This window comes from Talaromyces rugulosus, chromosome V, assembly GCF_013368755.1.
Source record: "Talaromyces rugulosus chromosome V, complete sequence".
Classification (NCBI taxonomy): Eukaryota; Fungi; Ascomycota; class Eurotiomycetes; order Eurotiales; family Trichocomaceae; genus Talaromyces; species Talaromyces rugulosus.
Window position 1 is genome coordinate 924,781 of NC_049565.1, and position 20,695 is coordinate 945,475.

Sequence of the window (20,695 nt, forward strand, 5' to 3'; positions counted from 1 at the left end):
TTCCGCGACTGCGATACAATAGATCTGAATCTCTAGGTTAATCGCTAATTCAGCTTGCTAAGAGTCATGGAATTTCCTGTAAGTCTTTCCTCCTTTTCTACTTGGGCATCCTTTTGTTTAATCGCCTATCCGGTTACATATGTGTTTGCCGATGAGCCAGATCTACATATGGCGTATCCATGGCATCAAAGATAATCTGCTCCATCAACGATTGATATCGGTTGTAGGAGATCGTTAGGCGAATGTGAATCGTGTCCTCCTCATTAATACACTCCAAATAGGGTAGAACCTGCTGGGGTGCCCTTCCGCCCTGGGGTCACCCCTGTTCTGGACTTAGCACCGTGGTTTAACCCGCGCAGCCTCTTGCCTACGGTCGCTGTGGCGTCTGTTAAGTGTTAACTATCAGTCGCTTAGACTCAGAGGGGCTTTACTAGGCTTCATTGGGAAAAGTTGGACATACCCCAAGCCGAAATAAAAGCCGAATGAAATACTACATCCATCCTTAATTCCGAACATCAAATAGAAGATGTTCTGCAAATTTACAAATTATCTATTTTTTATAGCCATTAGAACGCCTATATGCTATACACGCTGTTCGCGCCTCACATCGTAACTTATGCACATAGTTATCTACACCGCAAATCGAGCTCGAAGCAGGTCTTTATCCACAATCTCGTCCATCTTGCCTAAAAGCTCATCTACATCCCACTTGACTGACAAGAATCTTCCACTCAGACCCTGTATGCGGCTTTGGTTCTGAGTCAGCCAAACGCAGAATGCTCCCGCAAGATCCGGGCTTTCCGTCATAACTAGAAGATAAGAAGTCAGAATGATTTTCCGAGTCACAAGGGGGAAGAAAAGACGGTCAAATGGGAAAAGAATAGCCTACAAGGGAGGAAGCTCTCAGGAATATTTGATTGCCTTGCAAAGTCACTCTTGACCCCGCCTGGATGCAACGATGCAAAGAAAATGCTATCGTCACCATTCGCGGCGTGCTGCTGCTCCTTGAGCATTTCGATGACTCGGACCTGTGCAAACTTGCTGGCACAATAATGAATATGAGCAACGGGCCCACTGACTGTTGGCGCGGACATGGAACTAACGGCAAGAAACAGCCTCTTTTGTGATGTCGTGTTCGCTGCTGCTGATTCGTTCAATATTGGAATGAAAGACTGTGCTGCGTAGGCTGATGCCATGGTATTGATACTGAAAGCATTCTGGAAATTTTCTACCGATTCTTGCGCAATATCCGGGACAATATGACCACTGTAGCCAGCGTTGACGACAACAATCCCCACAGTGGCACCGAAACGAGTTCTCGTAGCGGTAGCAACCGCAGCAATATCAGAGGCTGACGAGACGTCACATTGCATTGCCAACGTCTGTATTGATGGGCTTATGGCTTTGGCCTCGTCAGCAACAGCTTCGATCAGAGACAAACGACGAGCGGCCAGAACAATTCCAGTTGCACCAGCTCGAGCGTATGCCCGTGCAAGTCCACTGCCCACGGCTCCGCTACCGCCTAATATGACAGCCGTAAACGGCTGTGTGATCTTAGTTTTACTCGGATCAATAGTATCATACACATCCGTGTGCAAGGTCGGTACAAACTGTCTTAGGGCACGATCATTGTCTTGACTGGGGGTCGGCGACATTGTTGCAACAAATAATTGATATTGAGAGTATAAAATCTGGACATCTAATTATTTGATTTGTCCCATGACCTCTGTCCAACTCGCTCTTATTACGTGGCTGTTCTATTCGCTTGAATCGAAAGCAGACCGGCATTAATGGATATTGCGGAGATTGTGAGCGGATCTCGGAGATAAAATTGATTCCTAATGGTGAGATTGTGGCCAATCTCGAAAGATCTGACAGTGTTACAGACAAATCATAGGTAGCAAATGCACAGATTGATCCACCAGGTCAGAGTCGAAGAAACCAAATAAAATCGGCTATAGTGGAGACCCTTGCGCGAGACCGACATTCTCCAAAGGAAGAATCTCGCTCTCAAGGTTATCAAATGTTGCATTTGCACTTCGACCCTCCATGAAGCTCCGGATCCATTGCCGCTATCGTCGTTATGTCCTTTGCTCGTAGGCGGACATCCAGACTATTCTGATTGACTCCATTGAAGGCTTTCTTGAGGTCAAAAGCGATTGGTGTGACCGACCACCTTGCTCCGTAGCCACGCCCGGGTAGCTGACGTGTCAAGGGATGCAGTAACTTTACTTAAAAAGAAAGATTACAGCATCAGCGCTAACGGCGCTACCTCCTTCCGTCAGAGCAAGGTCAATTACGAGTGCCACCATATCTGACCAGCATCCGCCTTAGGAACCCTTGTATTCCCAGAAGGTTTACTCCGGAAGCTGATAGGAGCTACGCCATTCTATGTTAGTACGCAGGGTACTCCCCGATCCATCAACTACTGGGCCACAGAAACGAAATTGAATCAGGCTTGCTTCAGAACCGAGGCTTGCAGTCATCCTAAATGCAAATGGGTCGGGAGAACAATTTTGTCATATAGGGTATTCTTTCGGCTCCGATCTCGTCTACCTCTCAGTCCTCTCTAGGTAGCCGTATTGAGTAGCCACTCAACAGCCTCTTCATGCAGAGAATGTACGGTTTCTTTCAAATTGCTTCCATGGGCTGTTGTCCACGCCCATGTATAGTAATCGTTGATCACGGTTTCACTCAAGGGTTGAGGATACTCCTCACTTGTCAAGGGCTGCTTAACAGCAATTTCGATGAGAAGGATCTCTAATGCAATAATATTTGGATATTGGTGCATGAGATCATTGGCATAATAAAAGTCCTTAAGACTTTATAGTCACTGGGACCAACTCTGTCGTCAGGTAGGGCTGTGGTTGTCATTGGCCAGTTAAGCCAGTTCCTTCATGCAATACCTGAATGCTCTCGTGGGTCCATGGTGTGATCATCCACGGTGAATTATAACATTGCCAAACGGACTTAGCAATAATATAGGCTGGGTATGACTTTCCCTTACTAGAGATATGTGGAATCTTTTCGAGTCGCTACCCTAGTGAAAGTCCTTCAAAAGGGAAAATACCACGGCTGGGATTGGGATTTGAGGGTCCAATGACTTTAAGCACGTTTGATTGGATATAAAAGTGGACAGGATCCCCAAGCCGATCGTCAATCAATTGGCAAAATTCTCCCAGCTCTAGTCGCCTCATTCCCCGCGCCAAACGAGAGCGGTTTCGTTCCGGCGGTAAAGGTTAACGGGCTGGGGACACGAACCCTACTTTCTTCCGCTTCTGATTATTAGTCCGCCTGCGAACCTCGGCCTTGAGCGTTAGCTGTATTCGTTGGTTTCATCAAGCGCTTCTCTTGCTCACCTTCGAACCATCACATTCGACTCCTTCCACTGTACCAATGATTGAGAATGTACCGAAGAAAACGAGTTGGCTTTAAAGACAAGTTCAAATAAAGCATCTTCATCCCCGTTTTGGGTTGTCAGTGCTTAGTCGCAGCCGTGTCCATTGCAGGTGACCCGTGCAGCAGTAATACGTAACGTAGGTCTGTAATTGCGTGTAAAGCGATTCATTCAAATTTCCTGGATGTCCAATATCGCCGTCATCCTGGTATCCCTCCTCTGTATACAACGGCTCCATTTTATCCGCTGTCAGGCATTCCGAAATTAGACGTAGAAGGGTGTGATATTCTGGGTTTTGTAGGACGAAATGGACCAGGCTTTCCCGTGTCTCTTTGATGACAGTCTGTCTGATTTTGCTCATGGAATCCTTGTAACTACGAATTCTCTTCAGAGTTCGAAATGGATCTGTCTCGCCCCGCGACCTCTGCGCAGTGTGTCAGTGAAGGTTGGTTGATTCGATGCATTCTATGACGCCCACTGAACATGCTTTGTCGACAATCTCGAATATCTTCAATAGCTTTTGTCGGGCGATTGCTGTCTCAATGATCGAAGCTACCTGCTGGGATAGAACGAACAGCTCGCATCCTAGCGTTCCATAAGCCTTATTACGGGTCTGCTGCCCTATGAGGATGACCTGATTGCTGATCTACGGTAGAACCTGACAGCCCAAGTCCAGAATTCTTCACCGTCCATGAAGCATTATGAAGGTGAATCTATGTGGGATATGATTGAAGTTTAAAATTTATAAACGGGCAAGAGTGGTGTCAGTTAGTGTGAGGTAATTTGGTGACCTGTAGCACGTGCTTACCTAGGCCTCAATGTATGAAAGCCAGCCAACCTGTGTATATCAAGATTGTCAATGTTGTACTTAGAGTTATGGCAGCCCAACTACTAATATACGATGCCACACTAGCGTGTTCATCAGGTTCTCCGAGACTTGAGTGCTGTACCTATCTTAGAAGAATGGGCAGAGACCTGTCTAGCTGACTTGAACTTGTGGGCTAGTGGGGCCGGTGCTTTGAGCATCCCTCGATGCTCGGCTCTACTTGAACCTGGACGCAAAAATCTTTGTGGTTAACCTATTGAAAATGCTGCAGGATTTTGGGTGTCTTGGGCCTATTCCAAAATCGATTAGTGCCAAATATTCTGACATGTAGCAAAGTGCACCTCGTAGTTGTGTAAGAAAGTGTTCCACGTAACGGTTGATCTATTATTCCACGCATGAGAGGCAGATGGACATTAATAAATTATTTTTAAATCATTATATTGTTCATAATATATAGTCCTAATCCTTGTATAGCTACCTCTATTTAGATTATTCGGTTGAAAAATATATGTACTAACGAACACTATTCTAGTAAAGAACGGTAGATACATTTTGATAATTACTATAGTTATGATTGTATCTCTATTTTTAATATATCTAAATCAAAATAGCTATTATATTAATATAGCATGCCTCAATGCCTTCGCCGAATTCTTTCTAATAAATATCCCCTGTATTCATATCCCAACATCGAAGGCAGAAACAGCTCCATCATGTCTTCTGTTTGCAATGGCGTCAATTGGTGCTAGTTACTATGAAGATACTGCTACTGCCAACGACCTTTTCTTCACGGCAAGATATTCACTGATGAACTATGTAAGTGCAGCATTTATATATTCTCTTATCCAGCGAGTTTTCTAATAAACAATAGTTAGAGTCCAGTCCACTCACAATCGCCACTGAGCCTTTACCTTTCATCCAGTGTCTTCTCTTTGTGATGTTAAACGGTATTAAAAGCGCAGAATTTAAGATATTTCAAGACTCGCTGTCATTGTCCTCACTTCTGGCAAATGTGATGAATATCTCGCTATAATAATATCGCGCGTTTTTTACTAACAATAGTTTGTCATATTTTAGGCAATTCGATACCGAAACTTGTCACTTCCTGCGTCAGGAGAAGGTGGTTTATTAAACGAGTGGCAAGCCTGGATTGAATACGAAAGTATTGTGCGGTACGTTAAGAAGCCAAGCATGGCTGTGCCTCCACCTCGCTTTCAAAGTGGCTGATAGTACTTGCAGGACAAATTACGCCATCTATGTATTTCTGTGCACACTAAGCGTTAATTTTGAAGTACCTAATGCTCTCTTGGACTCAGATATGAAGGACTGCCACTTGCCGTGCAACGAAGACATCTGGCTAAGTCCAACACCCCAAACGTGGTTGGCAGTACGCCAGTATGACTCCAATCCGCCAATCCGCTTCTCTGATGCCATGAGAGAACTCAATTCTCCTCAAACCCAGCCAACCGTGGCATTCACTGCTTTTGGTGGGTATGTGACGTTTCACGCACTAGTCAAACAGCTAGGAAATCTTAATCAGGGGCCGGTATGGCTTGCAATTGTCGCGCCAACCCTTTTGAATTCGCTGGAGCTTGCACTAGAAAAGTGGAGGATGTCCTTTGAGAAAGATTTCGAATACCCTTTCTTTCCGCGGTATCCCCAAGGAGTGCTCGTCATTAATTCAATTTCACTCTATCGCCAGGCGCATGTGCGGCTATGTGGAGATTTCGGACCACTTCGCTCGGCCATGGCAACTCGAGATGTGCAGGAGATCGTACGAGGTATGAATTCAATAAATGTTCCCATTACGCGAACAAAAACCTGTTTGAAGGCTGCTCGATGCGCCATTGATGCTCTACGAACACCCATCAGGGTGGGTATGGCGCTTTTAGGCCGGGTGCCGGGATAGTACCAAAAGCTCCTGTTCAACTTGTATTCAATAGAATGCTGTAAGCTTCCTCTTTTGCGGTGCTTCTGTACGTTTATGTGAAGCTGACTCTACATAATTTTAGGTATTTTTTCAAGCCTTTGGATGCGTGAGGTGACAGGTTATACTGACATTATTAGCACGCCCGAGGAGCAAGAATCGGTTAAACTGACCCTGGAGACCCGGGGAGAACTGAATCTGGCTCCGGTTCACGCACAGAAACCGTTTGCGACACAATTGGTCTATGCCTGGGCCTTGATATTTGAACGTTGCAATGCTACAAAGGTTCAGGGGATTCTCGCCGAGGCACTGAATATATACGCTAGCACGTTATGATGGACCGTGTTCCCATTTTTATTCTAATATCATGATCGTTTTTATTCCTTAAGCGAATAAAGTCATACAGCTGCCATTACTTTCGGCTTCCCCCAAGTCTCACAATCGAAGTCGGATAATGTCCTACTTGAGTCCTGATCTTGCGCCTGATATCCACCGATTGATAGAATATACTGATTTCTTCAAAGAACAATTAGGCTATTCCAGTATAAGTGATCAAGACGCCTTGTCACTTAGGAAACAAAAATCTATGACTGTACTAGCTTGCATTCATTCCACGGGCCGCTGGGTGGAGAAGATCGTCCCTGTATGTATCAATAATTTCGATTGCGTTTGCACGTCGCTCCGGGCCGGGTACATGTACCCGGTAAAAAAAATACCTGGTGAAAATTGTTTCTGAAACTGAGGTCAATAACAGCCACCATTCTATTGAGGTATCACATCTAGTCGATCGTTTGCTCTTAAGCGATTTCTTGGTGGACATTCACTTCCGGTGCGTGTGGACGAACTTGTTTCCCACAAAATAATATCCGCAATGGCGCACTCAACGAGAGCGTCAACGATGCGTTTCTTCGATGTAAGTGCAAATCTTACCGGCTCTTCTCTTGCATTTGATATTAATAACTGTCAATAGGTTGCGGTGACTTTCACCGCCGATCAATTTCGTGGTATCTACCGGGGCAAGACATACCATGAACCTGATTTTGGAGAGGTTCTGAAACGAGCTGAAGATTACGGGTGTGGAAGGGTCATGCTCACCACCATGTCACTGAGTGGAGCAGAGCAAAATCTTCAGTTAGTGAGGGAATATCCCAAGGTGTGCAGAATGACACTTGGCGTTCATCCATATCATGCGGGTGAGATCTACGCGAGTGAAAAATCTAAAGACGGCCAGAACGAATATCTCGAATCTATCAAGATGTTGGCGAGAGGCTTACTTGCAGAGATCCCTTCTCCATTGGCAGCCTTTGGAGAAATCGGGCTCGATTACGTCTACCTGGATCGGGCAGACAAAGGCACACAACAACGCGCATTCCGAGACCAATTAGAATTAGCTACACAGCTACGATTACCCCTATTTCTGCACGTTCGTGAGTCAACCACAGACTTCGTTTCCATAATCAAGCCCTACCTGCCAAGACTACCTCGCGGTGGACTAGTACATTCCTTCGCAGGCACCAAGGAGGAAATGCTTCAGCTGGTGGAACTAGGTTTGGACATCAGCGTAAATGGTGTCTCATTCCGTACACATGAACAAATTGAGATGGTAAAACATATCCCATTGGATAGATTGCAACTCGAAACAGATGCTCCGTGGTGTGAACTTTCGAGCAACGATCCCAAAATCGAACAGTATCTGGAGGCTGCGAGGCCCTTGCCTCCTAGTCGAAAACACAATAAGTTTATCTTGGGACAGATGGTCAAAACAAGAAATGAAAGCTGCACTATTGAACGAGTTGGGTTAGTGGTGGCGGGGCTGAAAGGAGTGACTATGGAGGAGGTGGTTGAAGCAGCATGGAGGAATAGTTGCCGGATGTTTTGGTGAAACAATGCACATTCCTAAAGGATGATTGCAAGAACAGGAGTAAATATCTGCCTCTTTGGGCTTTGACACTTAGGTGGATCGCACACCAATTATTTGTTCTGAAGCGGCTGGTAGTGGCCTTGCAGACACTTTCTGTCGGTCCTCTAGTGTAGCCTTGCACCCGTACCGCCTCTTAGTCCGGTAGGCTTTACCCTGGCCCGGGTTTATAGAGTTGTTTGCAGGATGTGCCAGGTAGAGCGCCAAGTAAATCAGTACCGGGAGTAGCTCTCCTACTCGTAGGGTGGCCCCAAACGTAAACAGTCAATACAATAGGCAAGGTAGAAGTCCAAGTAACAATGTAGGATTGATCGCGAATGACTAAACCAAGTACAGGAGTGAACGCCCTGTAATGTCCTCTTCCTCCGGGTGGTAGCGTGATAGATGGATAGGTGGGTAGAAGGTGCCAAAACCCTCCCACTCATCTACTCTCGATCGGCGCTATCATGGCATAGCCACCTGGGTTCTCACGGATCCTGGAGTTTGTGACGTAAGGTCGGGAAGAATGAAAAGGTGGCCATAAATGACAATTGATGATGCGTCGTAGGTTGAATAACACCTCAAATAGTTGGCTGTTATAAGGGTCATAGCACTTTTTTTTTGGTTATTCAGAGTGCCCACCAGTTACAGATAAAACTGGCGTTTCTTGGGTGCGTGAAGTACAACGGTTGGTGAAACCGCACGCAACCCCGAGATGGGTACTCGGACTAACTGATAGCCATCGCCAACCATTTCGCTCTAGCTATCGCCGGATACTAGAATTCAGGAATCTGGTCTTGATATCACGATAACATATATTCCCTGTCCATGCAAAAGTCTAACTAGATCTAAGATGTCGTTTTGATGCCATTCTAGGATTTAAATCGTTCCTAGCGAGTTGCTTGGCCAAATTTGACATAAGGGATGTTTGCCTTAATGTGATGGAACGGGTATTGTTGAATAAATTGGTCATGCTTCTTTTTTAAAGTCTCGTTTCTTGGTATCAGCAGCGGTTTTCTTGTCTTAATTGGTGATGTTGTGCACGGAGACAGTTGGCGAGGTGTACTCGTATCTGTATGGTCGGTGTTTCTACTATCTTTCTTCTGTGCCTTTATGGGCTGTTGAGCTCATATATGTAGTTTGTTATTTTTCCCTTGCATGTTTGTCTAGCTTGGCGTTTCATTCCCTCCCATTCCCATTTTCTTTGCTTCTTATTCCTACGTCTCCTGTGTGATCCATTTTCTCCAATAGTGATAATGCTTAATTGCCGATTTTAATTTCTACTTAGGACAACCTTCACCTCGTTTTGTCAATACGTATAACGGAACGAAGCCTTCTGGTAGTCTGTCAAGTCGGAAAATGGATCCGTCACCTCCGGTAATTCCTCGATACCCCTCTCCTTACCCCGTCGTGTGTTCTCCAATGAACATAGTATTCCATAAAGACAAATGCTTACACTTGCGACGATTAAGCTGGCGAGCAGGCCGATATAGCCTTTAGGATGGTTGGGAGCGTCGGAACCTTGGAAAACCTGGGGCCCAATGATATTACCAAGGCAATAGGCAAGAAAGAAAACGGCGTTCGTCGTGAGTTTCTTCGTATGGCCCGAGGTATTCGCCATGGGCAAGGTTGTCGACATGACATATGGACCCCAGTATGTATAGAAGACATAATATGCAGCAAGGCGACCATGCCTATTCTCATCAGGTATTTGCCATAATAGAATGGCGCTGATTGTAGGAATGATATTCCCCAGTGCGATGGTGATACAGCGTCGATTTTTCAATCTGGAGGTAGGCAGCGACAGCACCAACTGCCATATGGTGGCTATGACACCTGTTGGGATTCCCAGAACTGTGGTGAGAAGGGGCGAATAGTTCAGCCCGGAAACAATGAGCGCGGAAAAGGTCACCAGGCATCCGTTGGGGATATTTTGTGCGCATACAAAGATCGCCAATAGCCAGGTCTTTGGGTCTGAGAGGCACTCTCTCAGCTGGTACCACTTGAATGTTCGGTCCTCGATACCCGTGTTGTTTGCGCGGATGCGTCGGATGGCGATATATTTCTCTCGATCCGACAGCCACCAACACTTTACTGGACTATCGGGAAGTAAAACCCATATTAGGATCGCCCACAGTGCTGAAAAGGCCGCCAAGGCAATGAAGAGAAGGCGCCATGGTGCAAGGGTGGAATTCGTATGGCCAATTCCGTACGAGACTAGGCCTGAGAACACCGACGAGAGCTGATGAGCTCCAAGGCATTAGTAATTGCTTGAAGGGGGACAAGCGATCTACCCACCTGATTATACCAGAATGCCACACGGACCGGCTGTTCGGACTTGGTATACCACATGACGGTCACTATAGCGGCGATGGGATTGCATGTGGCCTCTGACATCCCCATAATAAAGCGGACCGCCATCAAGCCGGCGAAGTTCTGAGTGGCTGCAGTGCAGCCCATCAGAAAAGCCCACAAAAACACTGTGAAGGCCAGTAACTTGGCGACGGGCAGACGTTGAATCAGGAGTGCCGAAGGATATTCGAATAGAAGATAGCCAAAGTAGAAGATGCTTCCTACCCAGGAGAACATGCTGCTCGTCAGACGGGTATCGGTCATCATGCCGTAGATGGCGGCGTTGGAGATTATGATTTTGTCGACGGCGCTGAGAATGATAGTCCCTGAGATCAGGGGGATAATGACTAGGTCAATCTTCCATAGCACCCGTCGAGCCTCTGCCGGGTCAATGGGCTCCGAATTGGTGTCTGAGTTTCGGATGAAGTTATCTTCTTGACTCTCTGGGAGATCACCTTTATAATCGAGTACTTCTCCGGTCTTATCTTCGTCCGGCTCCAGGGGGTTGTCGGGCACCCCAGACTGAGAGGGAGTTGAAGAGTATTTGATATCTGACATGACTGTCAGAGAAGCTGCGATTATGACCTTTCAACAAAGCAATATTTTATAAAAGAATGGATAGCAATCGCGCTATTCGAATTCATTTTACCAAGTACTAGAACTACTTTAACATGGCTACCCTTTTATACCTAGAACTTTTATGTGTTCCATAAGTTTTGACGACATTGAGTATGCTGCTTATCTAGCCGACTCGATCCGTAGGTCCCTTACCCCACAGATAGTCAGAATAATATATGGGGTACAGTGATAACTTGGAAAAGGCTAAATGGCCATTTGGTCCGCCCGGGAGCCTGTACCCGGGCTCATGGCATGTACTGGTCTTAGGACGGATACTTCAGCCGCGCACTCGATCCGAGTGGAATTGCCAGGCCCTACCATACAGGCGCTTGTGACCCTCATATGCTTCGGAAACATGGAAATCATGCCTGTGAACCTATCAAAGTCAATGAAGCTATCTAATGCTAGCTATATATTCTTTCCGGCAGCTAGCACGTGGCAGGTATTCCCTCCATTTATTGTCATTCAGGATATATGTGTCATTGCACACGTCTGACACTTCTTGTCACCTCTAAATCAATTCATCTTATCAATTTGAACAACCACAATGTCACTCTCTCCAGCATTTGTGAAGCCATGGCTACCCAAAAACGAGCACCCCTCTATCTTATTCACCGGTGCTCAGTTGGTTGATCCGGTAGACGGGCAGGTGCATCCAAATGCCTCCGTACATATCAATCAGGGCATTATTCGGGCCGTCTCGATAATTGGGGAGCCCATTGAAACTCCAGGAAACACCATCAATGTCAATCTTGGGGGCCAATACCTCTGCCCTGGCTTGATTGACGCCCATGTCCACATTTCTGCCGTGCCAGGAGAGATGGACTTCCGCCACATCATGGCAATGCCGGAGTCTGAGGCTCTGTTGCGGATGACCTACGTCTGTAGAGACATGCTATACAGGGGGTTTACTTCGGTCCGGGACTGCGGTGGAGCGCCTGGTTCGTTGAAACAATCATGCTCAGAATGGCTTGTCCCAGGACCGCGCCTCTTTATAAGTGGTCATGCCATCAGTCAAACAGGCGGCCATGGCGATTTCCGTCATCAGCACGACCATTCACACTGCTCTTCAAGCTTCGTCTCTGGTTTGGGTCGCGTATGTGATGGAGTGGCGGCTTGTATTGCTGTTTCCCGGGACGAGCTCCGTCGAGGTGCAGACTTCATCAAGATCATGGGTAGCGGGGGAGTGGTCAGCCCGACAGATAAACTGGAGAACCACCAGTTCTCCCCAGAAGAGATCCAGGCCATGGTCATGGTGGCCAATAACGCGCACACATACGTGACATGCCACGCCTACAGCCCCCAGTCGATTCGAATCGCTATTGAGAACGGAGTGCGCGGAATTGAGCACGGCAACCTTATAGATAGTGACACTGCCCTATTGATGGCAGAGAAAGACTGCTATCTGACACCGACGCTCGTGACATTCTTCTCAATGGGTGATCCAGCGGTGGCGCATTTTTTACCTCCGGACTCGCGCACAAAGAACATTGACGTAATGAAAATGGGGCTCGATGCGCTTCGGATTGCCAAGGAGTGCAATGTTACTATGTGTTATGGTTCGGATCTTCTGGGTCCGCTGGGTAAGTATCAGAACCGGGAATTTGGATTACGTTCACAAGTGTTGTCGGCTTTGGATATTTTGCAAAGTGCGACCATCAACCCAGCTAAGATGATGGGTCAACCTCAATTGGGCCAGATCAAGCCCGGTTTCTTTGCGGACCTACTCATTCTCAAAAACAACCCGCTAGACGACATCACCGTTTTTGAGCGCTCTGATGAGGAAATCCAGCTCGTGATGAAGGAGGGTCGGGTATGCCGTAGTAGCATTGAGGCCTTGCCTGGCCTTTTAGATGAGATCATGCATTTTTAGGTAGATTTTCAAACGAAATCTCTTGATCAAGTCTATACAATTGATTTCAAACGCGTATTTCATGATGCAACGTAAAACATTCACATGAATGAGAATCTTGGAAAGATCATGGTAATATAAATGTGCTAATTTGGGATAGGAATAGTATTACAATCTTGTCTTCCTACGCTGTGGTGCTATGAATTATATTTTTGGCATAAGAACAAAGTTTTATTCTTCTTTTGCTGGATTTATGACAACTGCGAAAAAGCAGTCTCAAACGCTGCCAAGAGAGGAGCAACATGAGATTCCTCGAAGATCAGCATGGGGCGCAGCCGAATGGTTTGCACGCCGCAGCTACCGATATTGATGCCCAACTCGCGCATCTTCTTCAGTAGGCTGCTTGAGTCAGGCGTGTCAAAGGCAATATAGGTGCCCTTGTCCTTGCCACGGAGACTCTGCATCCTGTTGGGATACTTGGCTGCCAGAGTAGCCAGGCTGTCGTAGAGTACTGCGCCAACTTGAGCCTGTCAGGAAAGAGATCTTGTTAGCTATTGAGTTTCATCGGATAGGAAGGTGAGGTTTACCGTCTTTTCGACCAGCTTCTTGCTCAGAATCTCGTCAATGACGGCATTGCAGATGATAATTCGGGCGGCATCTCCCATCCATCTGGTTAATGTGGTCAGTTCATTTAATTCAACAGAAGAATCATGAAATTTCCGAATTCAGGATCTCTCACGTGTTGAATTGCCGATAGGCCTTGTCGGGGCGAAGGCTACCATCGCTGAAGAAGTATCCAGCAGTTTGGGCCTTCTTAGAGAATGTAACAATATCCGCCGGGGAAGGCAGCTCCCAGTGCTCATGCGCCCAGAATTTGCCTGTTGCTCCGAAGCCGGTCTGGACCTCGTCGACAATCAAGGTGATACCGTGTTTCTTAGTGATAGCCTGAAGCTTCTGGAAAAAGTCTGGTGAGGCATGGTTGTCGCCTCCTTCGCTTTGAATGGGCTCAACAATGATACCAGCCACAGGGCAGTGCCATGAAGAAATGATGTTCTCAACCTCTTGTAGGCAGCGCTCCTCTTCCCGTGCATTCTCCTGAACGTAGTCTTCCAAGGGATATCTAAGCTGGGGGAAAGTGGCGTGGGGCCACTTGAAAGCGGGAATATCTACCTTGTGGATGGGCTTAGAACGGGTGGTGGACAAACTGCCAAAGCTGCGACCATGGAAGGAGTTCCGGAAGCTGAGAATAGCCAGATCTGGAGAGCCAGGAGCCTGATTTTTCATTGCTGTCGCCTGCTCATACTCGGTCCAAGGGCTGCCGGCGCGTTGCTGCCGACGATAGGCCATGAAAGCCGCCTTGAAAGCGAGGTCATTGGCCTCAGACCCAGATTGCGCTGGGAACACCTGTGTGCATCCAGGAGGCGCTGCCCGCATCAAACCATCGCGCAATAGAGCAAGCCATTGGCGGGAAGGGAAATTTCCAACAGCCGGGCGGTTGACCAGGGCAGAGACAATATCTGATGACTGTGCGGCCTTTATCAAAGTAGTGTTGTTGTATCCGACAGGAATAGAGGCAATTTGCGCATATACGTCAAGATAGGTGTTGCCATCAACGTCGGTGATGCTAGGGGGACCGTCAGGAAATGAGCCTGGAGGCCAAATTAGGTTGATAACTTACTAGTTTCCGAAGCTTTGGTCATAATTGATGACCATTTGCACAGTGCGGGCATCAATAACAGCATCTAAATCCTCTTTGATTCTGTGCGTATCAGGTCCAGGGATCGCTGTGCGGATTGAGGGCGCGGCTGGTTCAGATACAGAAGACATGACGAAAATGAAATAGAAAGAAGGGAAGTGATCAAAAAAAGACAACAGAGATCCGTTATCGGGTTGTGTGGAAATGAAAGCCCCGAAGGTAGTGACTCGGTGCACTTATATGAGACTCCAGGCACATAGTTTGCCGACTCGGACCGGGTAGACAACCTGAAACCTGGCGAGAACGAAAGAAAGAGAAATAAAACCAGAGACTGTACAGGAATTCACAAATTCCAAGTAATTAAAATGCTTGTTGACGGGCGAAACTTGCCGATCTAACTTTTTTTTAATGGATTGTGTGTATATAGAAGGCCGGGTGACGGTACCCAGGAAATTTATTTTTTGTTCCGCAATATCATAACCTGAGATATTTCTTTTCTCTGGTATGACTCGAGATATTACATGCTCTTTAAATTTATTCGTCTTCTTTATCAATGTCATCAAAGGCCCGGGTTCTTTTGGTTGGAAGTGGTGGAATCGGCACCATCGCCGCCCTGAATCTTGAGCAGGGGAAGCTCGCCGAAGTTTCCTGCGTATTACGTTCAAATTATACCACGGTTGTTAAGAGAGGATTCCAAATAAATTCATACGAGCACGGTAAAATTCAAAATTGGCGTCCAACGGAAAGTAAGTGATGGTATATACGATGGAGGTCGTTTCCTATCGCTGATAAATTTAGTTGCTTCTAGTTCTGAACACTGTCCCCCACGTCACTGAAAGTAATAGACCATTTGAATATATTGTGTGCTGCACCAAAAATGTACCTGACGCTGGACCCTCATTATGGGAAATCATAGCCCCCGGGACCACTGCTGGTCATACGGTGATTGTTTTGATCCAAAACGGGTTAAACATTGAGAGACAGTTCCTATCGCGTTTCCCCGAAAACATCATCTTATCCGGAGTGAGCCGGATTGATGCCCACGAGGTCACACCGGGTGTGATCGAACAGAAACAGAAAGACAACTTGCACATTGGCGCCTTTGACAATGCGCGACTACATATTGATGACCAAAGACGAGCTGCGGAACGATTTGTCAGACTTTACAATGCAGGCGAGCATACTACTTGCCTTTACGAGCCTGACGTGGCTCACGATCGCTGGAGCAAGCTGGTCTACAACGCGACCCTAAATCCCATATGTGCGTTGACCGGAGTGAACTCAGGGGATCTGCACTTAACAGAGGGCACTTTTGATGCCCTTGTGATTCCTGCCATGAAGGAAGTGACACAAGTATCTGAAGCCAAAGGATACCAACTTCCCGAAAACATTATACTAGAGACTATTCTCAGCAATCCTACTGATGAAAAGATCTCTCCCAGCATGCAAATTGATTTGGAGAAGGTTCGTGAAGAAAACCTTAAATCATGTGTTGCAAGAATAGTTGCTGATAAAACAATGTGCAGGGCAACTTGATCGAGCACGAGAACATCCTAGGAGAAGTGATTCGAGAAGCGCAATTAGTGGGCGTGGCCACCCCAATTCTGTGCACATTGTACGCACTTTGCTCCATAGTGCAAGGAAAAACAAAAAGATCCAAGGGCCTAGAGTGATGCAAAAGGTTGTCGAGACAACATTGGACGATATAGTAGAGTTTAAAATCTGCACGCGGTAGCGTGTATAAATAAAAATACCAATCGCATTCTGTTACGCTCCCCATAAAATTAATGGACCCTTTGAGAATGGAAGAAAACTGGCGATGGGTACTTTCAATGTTTCTTGCTTTTAGTAAAGGCTCAGCGGCCTCCGGAGTTTCTCAACACGACATGGGTACGCGTACCCGGCTCCGCCTATCCTACTAGAGCCTGGTAACCATAAAGCCTCGGCGTATGTTGCCAGTGAAAAATAGGATAACAGTCTGGTCCTGGTGGCAATGAACCAACTGCACGCCGGCAACTTCAAGTACATGTACCCGGGAACCTCACTTCACCCGTAGTATACAGAACAGGCTGACCACTTTCAGGCCCTCCATTCGGTCCTTAAAGAGTAGAGAGATCGCATGCTATTTTTCTCAAAACGATCCAAAAATATGACCTATCAGCACAAATGACAGTGCCATCCTATCGTATTGGATCTATTCCTGGAGATGGGATTGGCCTTGAGGTCATCTCAGCTGCCATCGAGGTAGTTAGGAAGCTTTCCTCGACGTTGAAGACGTTCTCGATTGAATTCACCGATCTTCCATGGGGATCTGATTACTGGAAGAAGACTGGCTCCTACGTACCTGAGGATTATCTGGAAACTTACCGGAAGTTCGACGCCAGCCTATTTGGATCTGTGGGCGCACCCGGTAAGTGAATCTATATATGCCTTCTGCAACATGGTCAGCCAGTTAACGAATACACAGATGTTCCAGATCATGTTTCCCTTTGGGGTCTTCTTCTTGCCATTCGGAGTCCTTTGCAGCTGTTCGCCAATGTCCGTCCAGTGCGAACGTTCCCCGGAACTAAAAGCCCTCTCGCGAATCCACCCCCCGAAGGAATCGACTGGGTCCTTGTGCGAGAGAATTCCGAAGGTGAATATTCGGGGCATGGCGGTCGCTCTCATGTTGGTCAGCCTTGGGAAGTAGCGACTGAAGTGGCCATATTTACACGTGTGGGAGTGGTTCGCATTCTTCGATTTGCATTCGAGACTGCGCAATCCCGGCCACGAAAGCACTTGACGGTCGTTAGTAAAAGCAATTCCCTACGCAACGGACTTGTTCTTTGGGATGAGGTGGCAGCAGAAGTTGCCCGGGACTTCCCTGATGTAACTTGGGACAAGACTTTGGTGGATGCCATGACCATTCGCATGGTCAACAACCCCCATACTATTGACACTATTGTGGGCACAAATCTCCATATGGATATTCTGTCTGACCTGGCCGCTTCGCTTGCGGGATCAATTGGCATTGCTGCTTCCAGTAACTTAGATCCTACTCGAAAAAATCCCTCAATGTTCGAGCCGGTCCACGGTAGTGCGTTTGATATCACCGGGAAGGGACTTGCCAACCCCCTTGGAGCTATCTGGTCAGCGGCTGACATGCTGACATGGCTGGGTGAAGCGCCGGCAGCTGATCACCTAATGGAATGCGTGAAGGCCGTCTGTCGAGCAGGTATCTTGACGGCGGATCTTGGGGGAAATGCGAAGACACAGGATGTTGTGAATGCAATTTGCGAAGAGATTGAGCATCGGGGTCTGGGATAGTGCGCATTTTCTTTGCCAGTGTATATGAATTGGTATAGAAATTGAAATTCATCAAATCTCAATACCTAGAGATCATCCCTTATACTGACTTTGGATGGTTACTGCTGAGAATTCTCTGCCGTGCTTAATGTTTCAGGCCTTTAGTACACGCTCAGAAACTGAATAGGTAGCATTGCTGGTACCAGTTTCCATAGAAATATCAACCGTTGTTCGTTGCTCTCGTCAGTTATAATCAAGCGGATTAATTATTATTTTTTACTACCTGGCGAAACAGAAGCAGCTAAATGCTTCTACGTGCTGAAAGATCAGAGAGCAGGCGTCGACTCCTTTCGGGGAATTTTACAATTTAGCCGACTAAGCATTATAGTCCGAGTGCAGAAAATATGGAATGTTTTGCGTAGGAGAAGGTTTGTTATCATGCAAATTCGCCTTGAATTTTCAACAGAATATAGGTTTAACCCGGCCGTTAAACCACTTCGACGGATCCTCCATACACCCCATGTTAGAAGCCACGTTTATTTAACTTAAAAGATTCCACCCAGGGTGATAGTCTTGATATTCACAAATTCCTCAATTCCATACTTGCTTCCCTCGCGGCCAAATCCACTCTCTTTCACTCCACCAAATCTGCAAGATAAATAGTCATGTTAGGCAGCAATTCAAGAATGTGTATTGGGGGGAGATGATGCTTACGGGGCAGCAACGTCACTGACAGAGCCGGTGTTGGCACCGACCATACCGACCTCGAGAGCTTCCGCTACACGGAAGACTCTTCTGATGTTATCACTGAAGATATACGCCGCCAGGCCAACCTCGCAGCGGTTGGCTAGCTGGATCACCTCGTCCTCAGTGTCGAAGGGGAACAGGGCCGCCACGGGTCCGAACGTTTCTTCAGAGGCAATGCGCATATCATGGGTCATATCAGCCAGGACCGTAGGTTGAAAGAATGTCGGTCCTAGTTCTCGGATAGGGTTTCCTCCCAGAAGAACACGAGCACCTTTGGATTTGGCGTCCACAACGTGGTCAGCAACTTTTTGTGCAGCTGCGGGATGGATGAGAGGCCCTAGGGTGACACCTTGCGCGAATCCATGTCCGACCTTCAAGTCCCTAATGCGCTTGACAAGTCGCTCCGCGAAAGCTTCATAGTGGAATCGGTGAATGTAGATTCGATTAGCGCAGACGCAGGTCTGTCCAGTACCTCGAAACTTCGACGCAAGAGCACCAGTTACCGCGGCATCGATATCCTCCACGTCATCAAAGACGATGAACGGAGCATTACCACCAAGCTCCCAAGAAACTCTTTTGACGCTAGAAGAAGCTTGTCCCATAAGGAGCTTACCCACACGAGTCGAGCCAGTAAACGAGACCTTCTTGATATCCGAATGAGTGGTAAGAATTTGGCCGACCTCAGCGGTATTTTCCAGAGCAGTGACGATGTTTACCGCGCCTTTAGGAATACCCGCTCGAAGGGCTAGTTCTGCGAGAGCATTGGCAGTAAATGGAGTCTCCCCAGGGCTTTTCGCGACGACTGTACAGCCAGCCGCCAATGCCGGGCCAATCTTACGGGTGATCATAGCGGCAGGGAAGTTCCATGGAGTGATCAAGCCGCAGACACCCACGGGCTCTTTGACAGTTAGGACTCGGTTCCCCGGGATGGATACAGGAATCGTATCGGCGTACAGCCGGGGGGCTTCCTCGCTGAACCATTCAATGAAGGCTGCGGCGTACTTGATCTCGTCTTGGGCCTCGGCAAACGGTTTTCCATTCTCCCAGGTTATTAAGGTCGCCAAGTCGTCCGCATTTTGCAGGATGAGGTCATTCCAACGCCTCAGCAATCGAGACCTTTCACGTACTGACGTCTTGCGAAAGACTGGAAATGCATCCGAAGCTGCCTTGATGGCTCTCTCGGTATCTTTTGCGCTGAATTCTGGGCATGTTCCGATGACTTTATTGGTGGCTGGATCTATTCATCCGTCGTCAGCAGCGTAGCGACAGACTATTGGAAATTTCCTTACCAGTGACCTCAAATGTTTTGCCCGATTGTGCCCCAACCCATTCACCGTTGATCTGGCATTTTTCAATGAACAAAGACTTGTCTTTTAACTAAATCTAAACGTCAACCGTAGTTTACACCAATAGAACACGCATTTCTAGACTTACTTGTGGCACGGTATGAGTCATGGTGAATGCTCGTATTCTTGTTTGGCGAAGTGAAAGTCGTAGAAAGCCAAAGCCGATGAGACACATGGAGTATCAACGATGTGCGTGTTGCCTTGATTGTGATCAGAAGGCCACATATGTTTAGTTTGTATTTATTATTTACAATACAACATATTTATTCTGTTCCTACTTGCCGGCTTCTTTGACGATACCAGTGGACCCGGGCCGGGATTAGATACAGAGCAATTGACGGCGATATATTCGTCTATCGTTCGCGTGGGAATCACCAGCTTAAGGTGGGACATTTCAAGCTGGTTAGGCACCCAGAGTCTCGATTTTGCCCCACGGCCGATAATGCGATGTCCTCGGGTGCATGTACCCTAGGTGGTGATATCACCGTGCAAGACACCTTGCAGATATAAATCGGTTTGTGTAATTGTCGGCGAGTAGAATACATTATGGAATTTGAAGAACTGCTCACGTGCATTTGTTCTGGGATAAATTATTAACCTTTCCGTCTAAATTCGTAATCGACAGTTCCCGCGCAGGAGTTTACCAGGAGCTTTCGGGCTCACAACCTATTCGGTAGAACGCTGAGGGCTATCTAAAATAAACAATTAGCTAAAGCAACACTGAATAGTAGTGCAAGCAATGTATTGGTTGG

The 20,695-nt window shown here is 47.1% G+C and overlaps 8 protein-coding genes across 8 annotated transcripts; 4 read left to right on the forward strand and 4 right to left on the reverse strand.

The window, feature by feature from the left end:
• Nucleotides 1-630: 630 nt before the first annotated feature.
• TRUGW13939_08853 (uncharacterized protein) lies at nt 631-1,655 on the reverse strand (the record flags this gene model as incomplete). Its single annotated transcript, XM_035491979.1, has 2 exons — nt 631-809; nt 890-1,655. 2 exons carry the CDS (start codon nt 1,653-1,655, stop codon nt 631-633), a joined length of 945 nt encoding a protein of 314 aa, XP_035347872.1.
• A 3,297-nt stretch (nt 1,656-4,952) lies between these two features.
• Nucleotides 4,953-6,486, forward strand: TRUGW13939_08854 (uncharacterized protein; the record flags this gene model as incomplete). Its single annotated transcript, XM_035491980.1, has 5 exons — nt 4,953-5,039; nt 5,301-5,395; nt 5,463-6,096; nt 6,216-6,235; nt 6,291-6,486. The coding sequence occupies 5 exons, from the start codon at nt 4,953-4,955 to the stop codon at nt 6,484-6,486; spliced, it is 1,032 nt and encodes a 343-aa protein (XP_035347873.1).
• A 535-nt stretch (nt 6,487-7,021) lies between these two features.
• On the forward strand, nt 7,022-8,032 carry TRUGW13939_08855 (uncharacterized protein; the record flags this gene model as incomplete). Its single annotated transcript, XM_035491981.1, has 2 exons — nt 7,022-7,063; nt 7,121-8,032. 2 exons carry the CDS (start codon nt 7,022-7,024, stop codon nt 8,030-8,032), a joined length of 954 nt encoding a protein of 317 aa, XP_035347874.1.
• A 1,324-nt stretch (nt 8,033-9,356) lies between these two features.
• Nucleotides 9,357-10,957, reverse strand: TRUGW13939_08856 (uncharacterized protein; the record flags this gene model as incomplete). The annotated part of the gene is made up of 2 exons (XM_035491982.1): nt 9,357-10,289; nt 10,346-10,957. 2 exons carry the CDS (start codon nt 10,955-10,957, stop codon nt 9,357-9,359), a joined length of 1,545 nt encoding a protein of 514 aa, XP_035347875.1.
• Nucleotides 10,958-11,564: 607 nt separating this feature from the next.
• TRUGW13939_08857 (uncharacterized protein) lies at nt 11,565-12,890 on the forward strand (the record flags this gene model as incomplete). Its single annotated transcript, XM_035491983.1, has 1 exon — nt 11,565-12,890. One exon carries the CDS (start codon nt 11,565-11,567, stop codon nt 12,888-12,890), a length of 1,326 nt encoding a protein of 441 aa, XP_035347876.1.
• Nucleotides 12,891-13,120: 230 nt separating this feature from the next.
• TRUGW13939_08858 (uncharacterized protein) lies at nt 13,121-14,696 on the reverse strand (the record flags this gene model as incomplete). The annotated part of the gene is made up of 4 exons (XM_035491984.1): nt 13,121-13,396; nt 13,457-13,538; nt 13,609-14,493; nt 14,548-14,696. 4 exons carry the CDS (start codon nt 14,694-14,696, stop codon nt 13,121-13,123), a joined length of 1,392 nt encoding a protein of 463 aa, XP_035347877.1.
• Nucleotides 14,697-16,731: 2,035 nt separating this feature from the next.
• On the forward strand, nt 16,732-17,871 carry TRUGW13939_08859 (uncharacterized protein; the record flags this gene model as incomplete). The annotated part of the gene is made up of 2 exons (XM_035491985.1): nt 16,732-16,975; nt 17,033-17,871. The coding sequence occupies 2 exons, from the start codon at nt 16,732-16,734 to the stop codon at nt 17,869-17,871; spliced, it is 1,083 nt and encodes a 360-aa protein (XP_035347878.1).
• A 524-nt stretch (nt 17,872-18,395) lies between these two features.
• Nucleotides 18,396-20,052, reverse strand: TRUGW13939_08860 (uncharacterized protein; the record flags this gene model as incomplete). The annotated part of the gene is made up of 4 exons (XM_035491986.1): nt 18,396-18,498; nt 18,565-19,834; nt 19,887-19,974; nt 20,032-20,052. The coding sequence occupies 4 exons, from the start codon at nt 20,050-20,052 to the stop codon at nt 18,396-18,398; spliced, it is 1,482 nt and encodes a 493-aa protein (XP_035347879.1).
• Nucleotides 20,053-20,695: the final 643 nt, after the last annotated feature.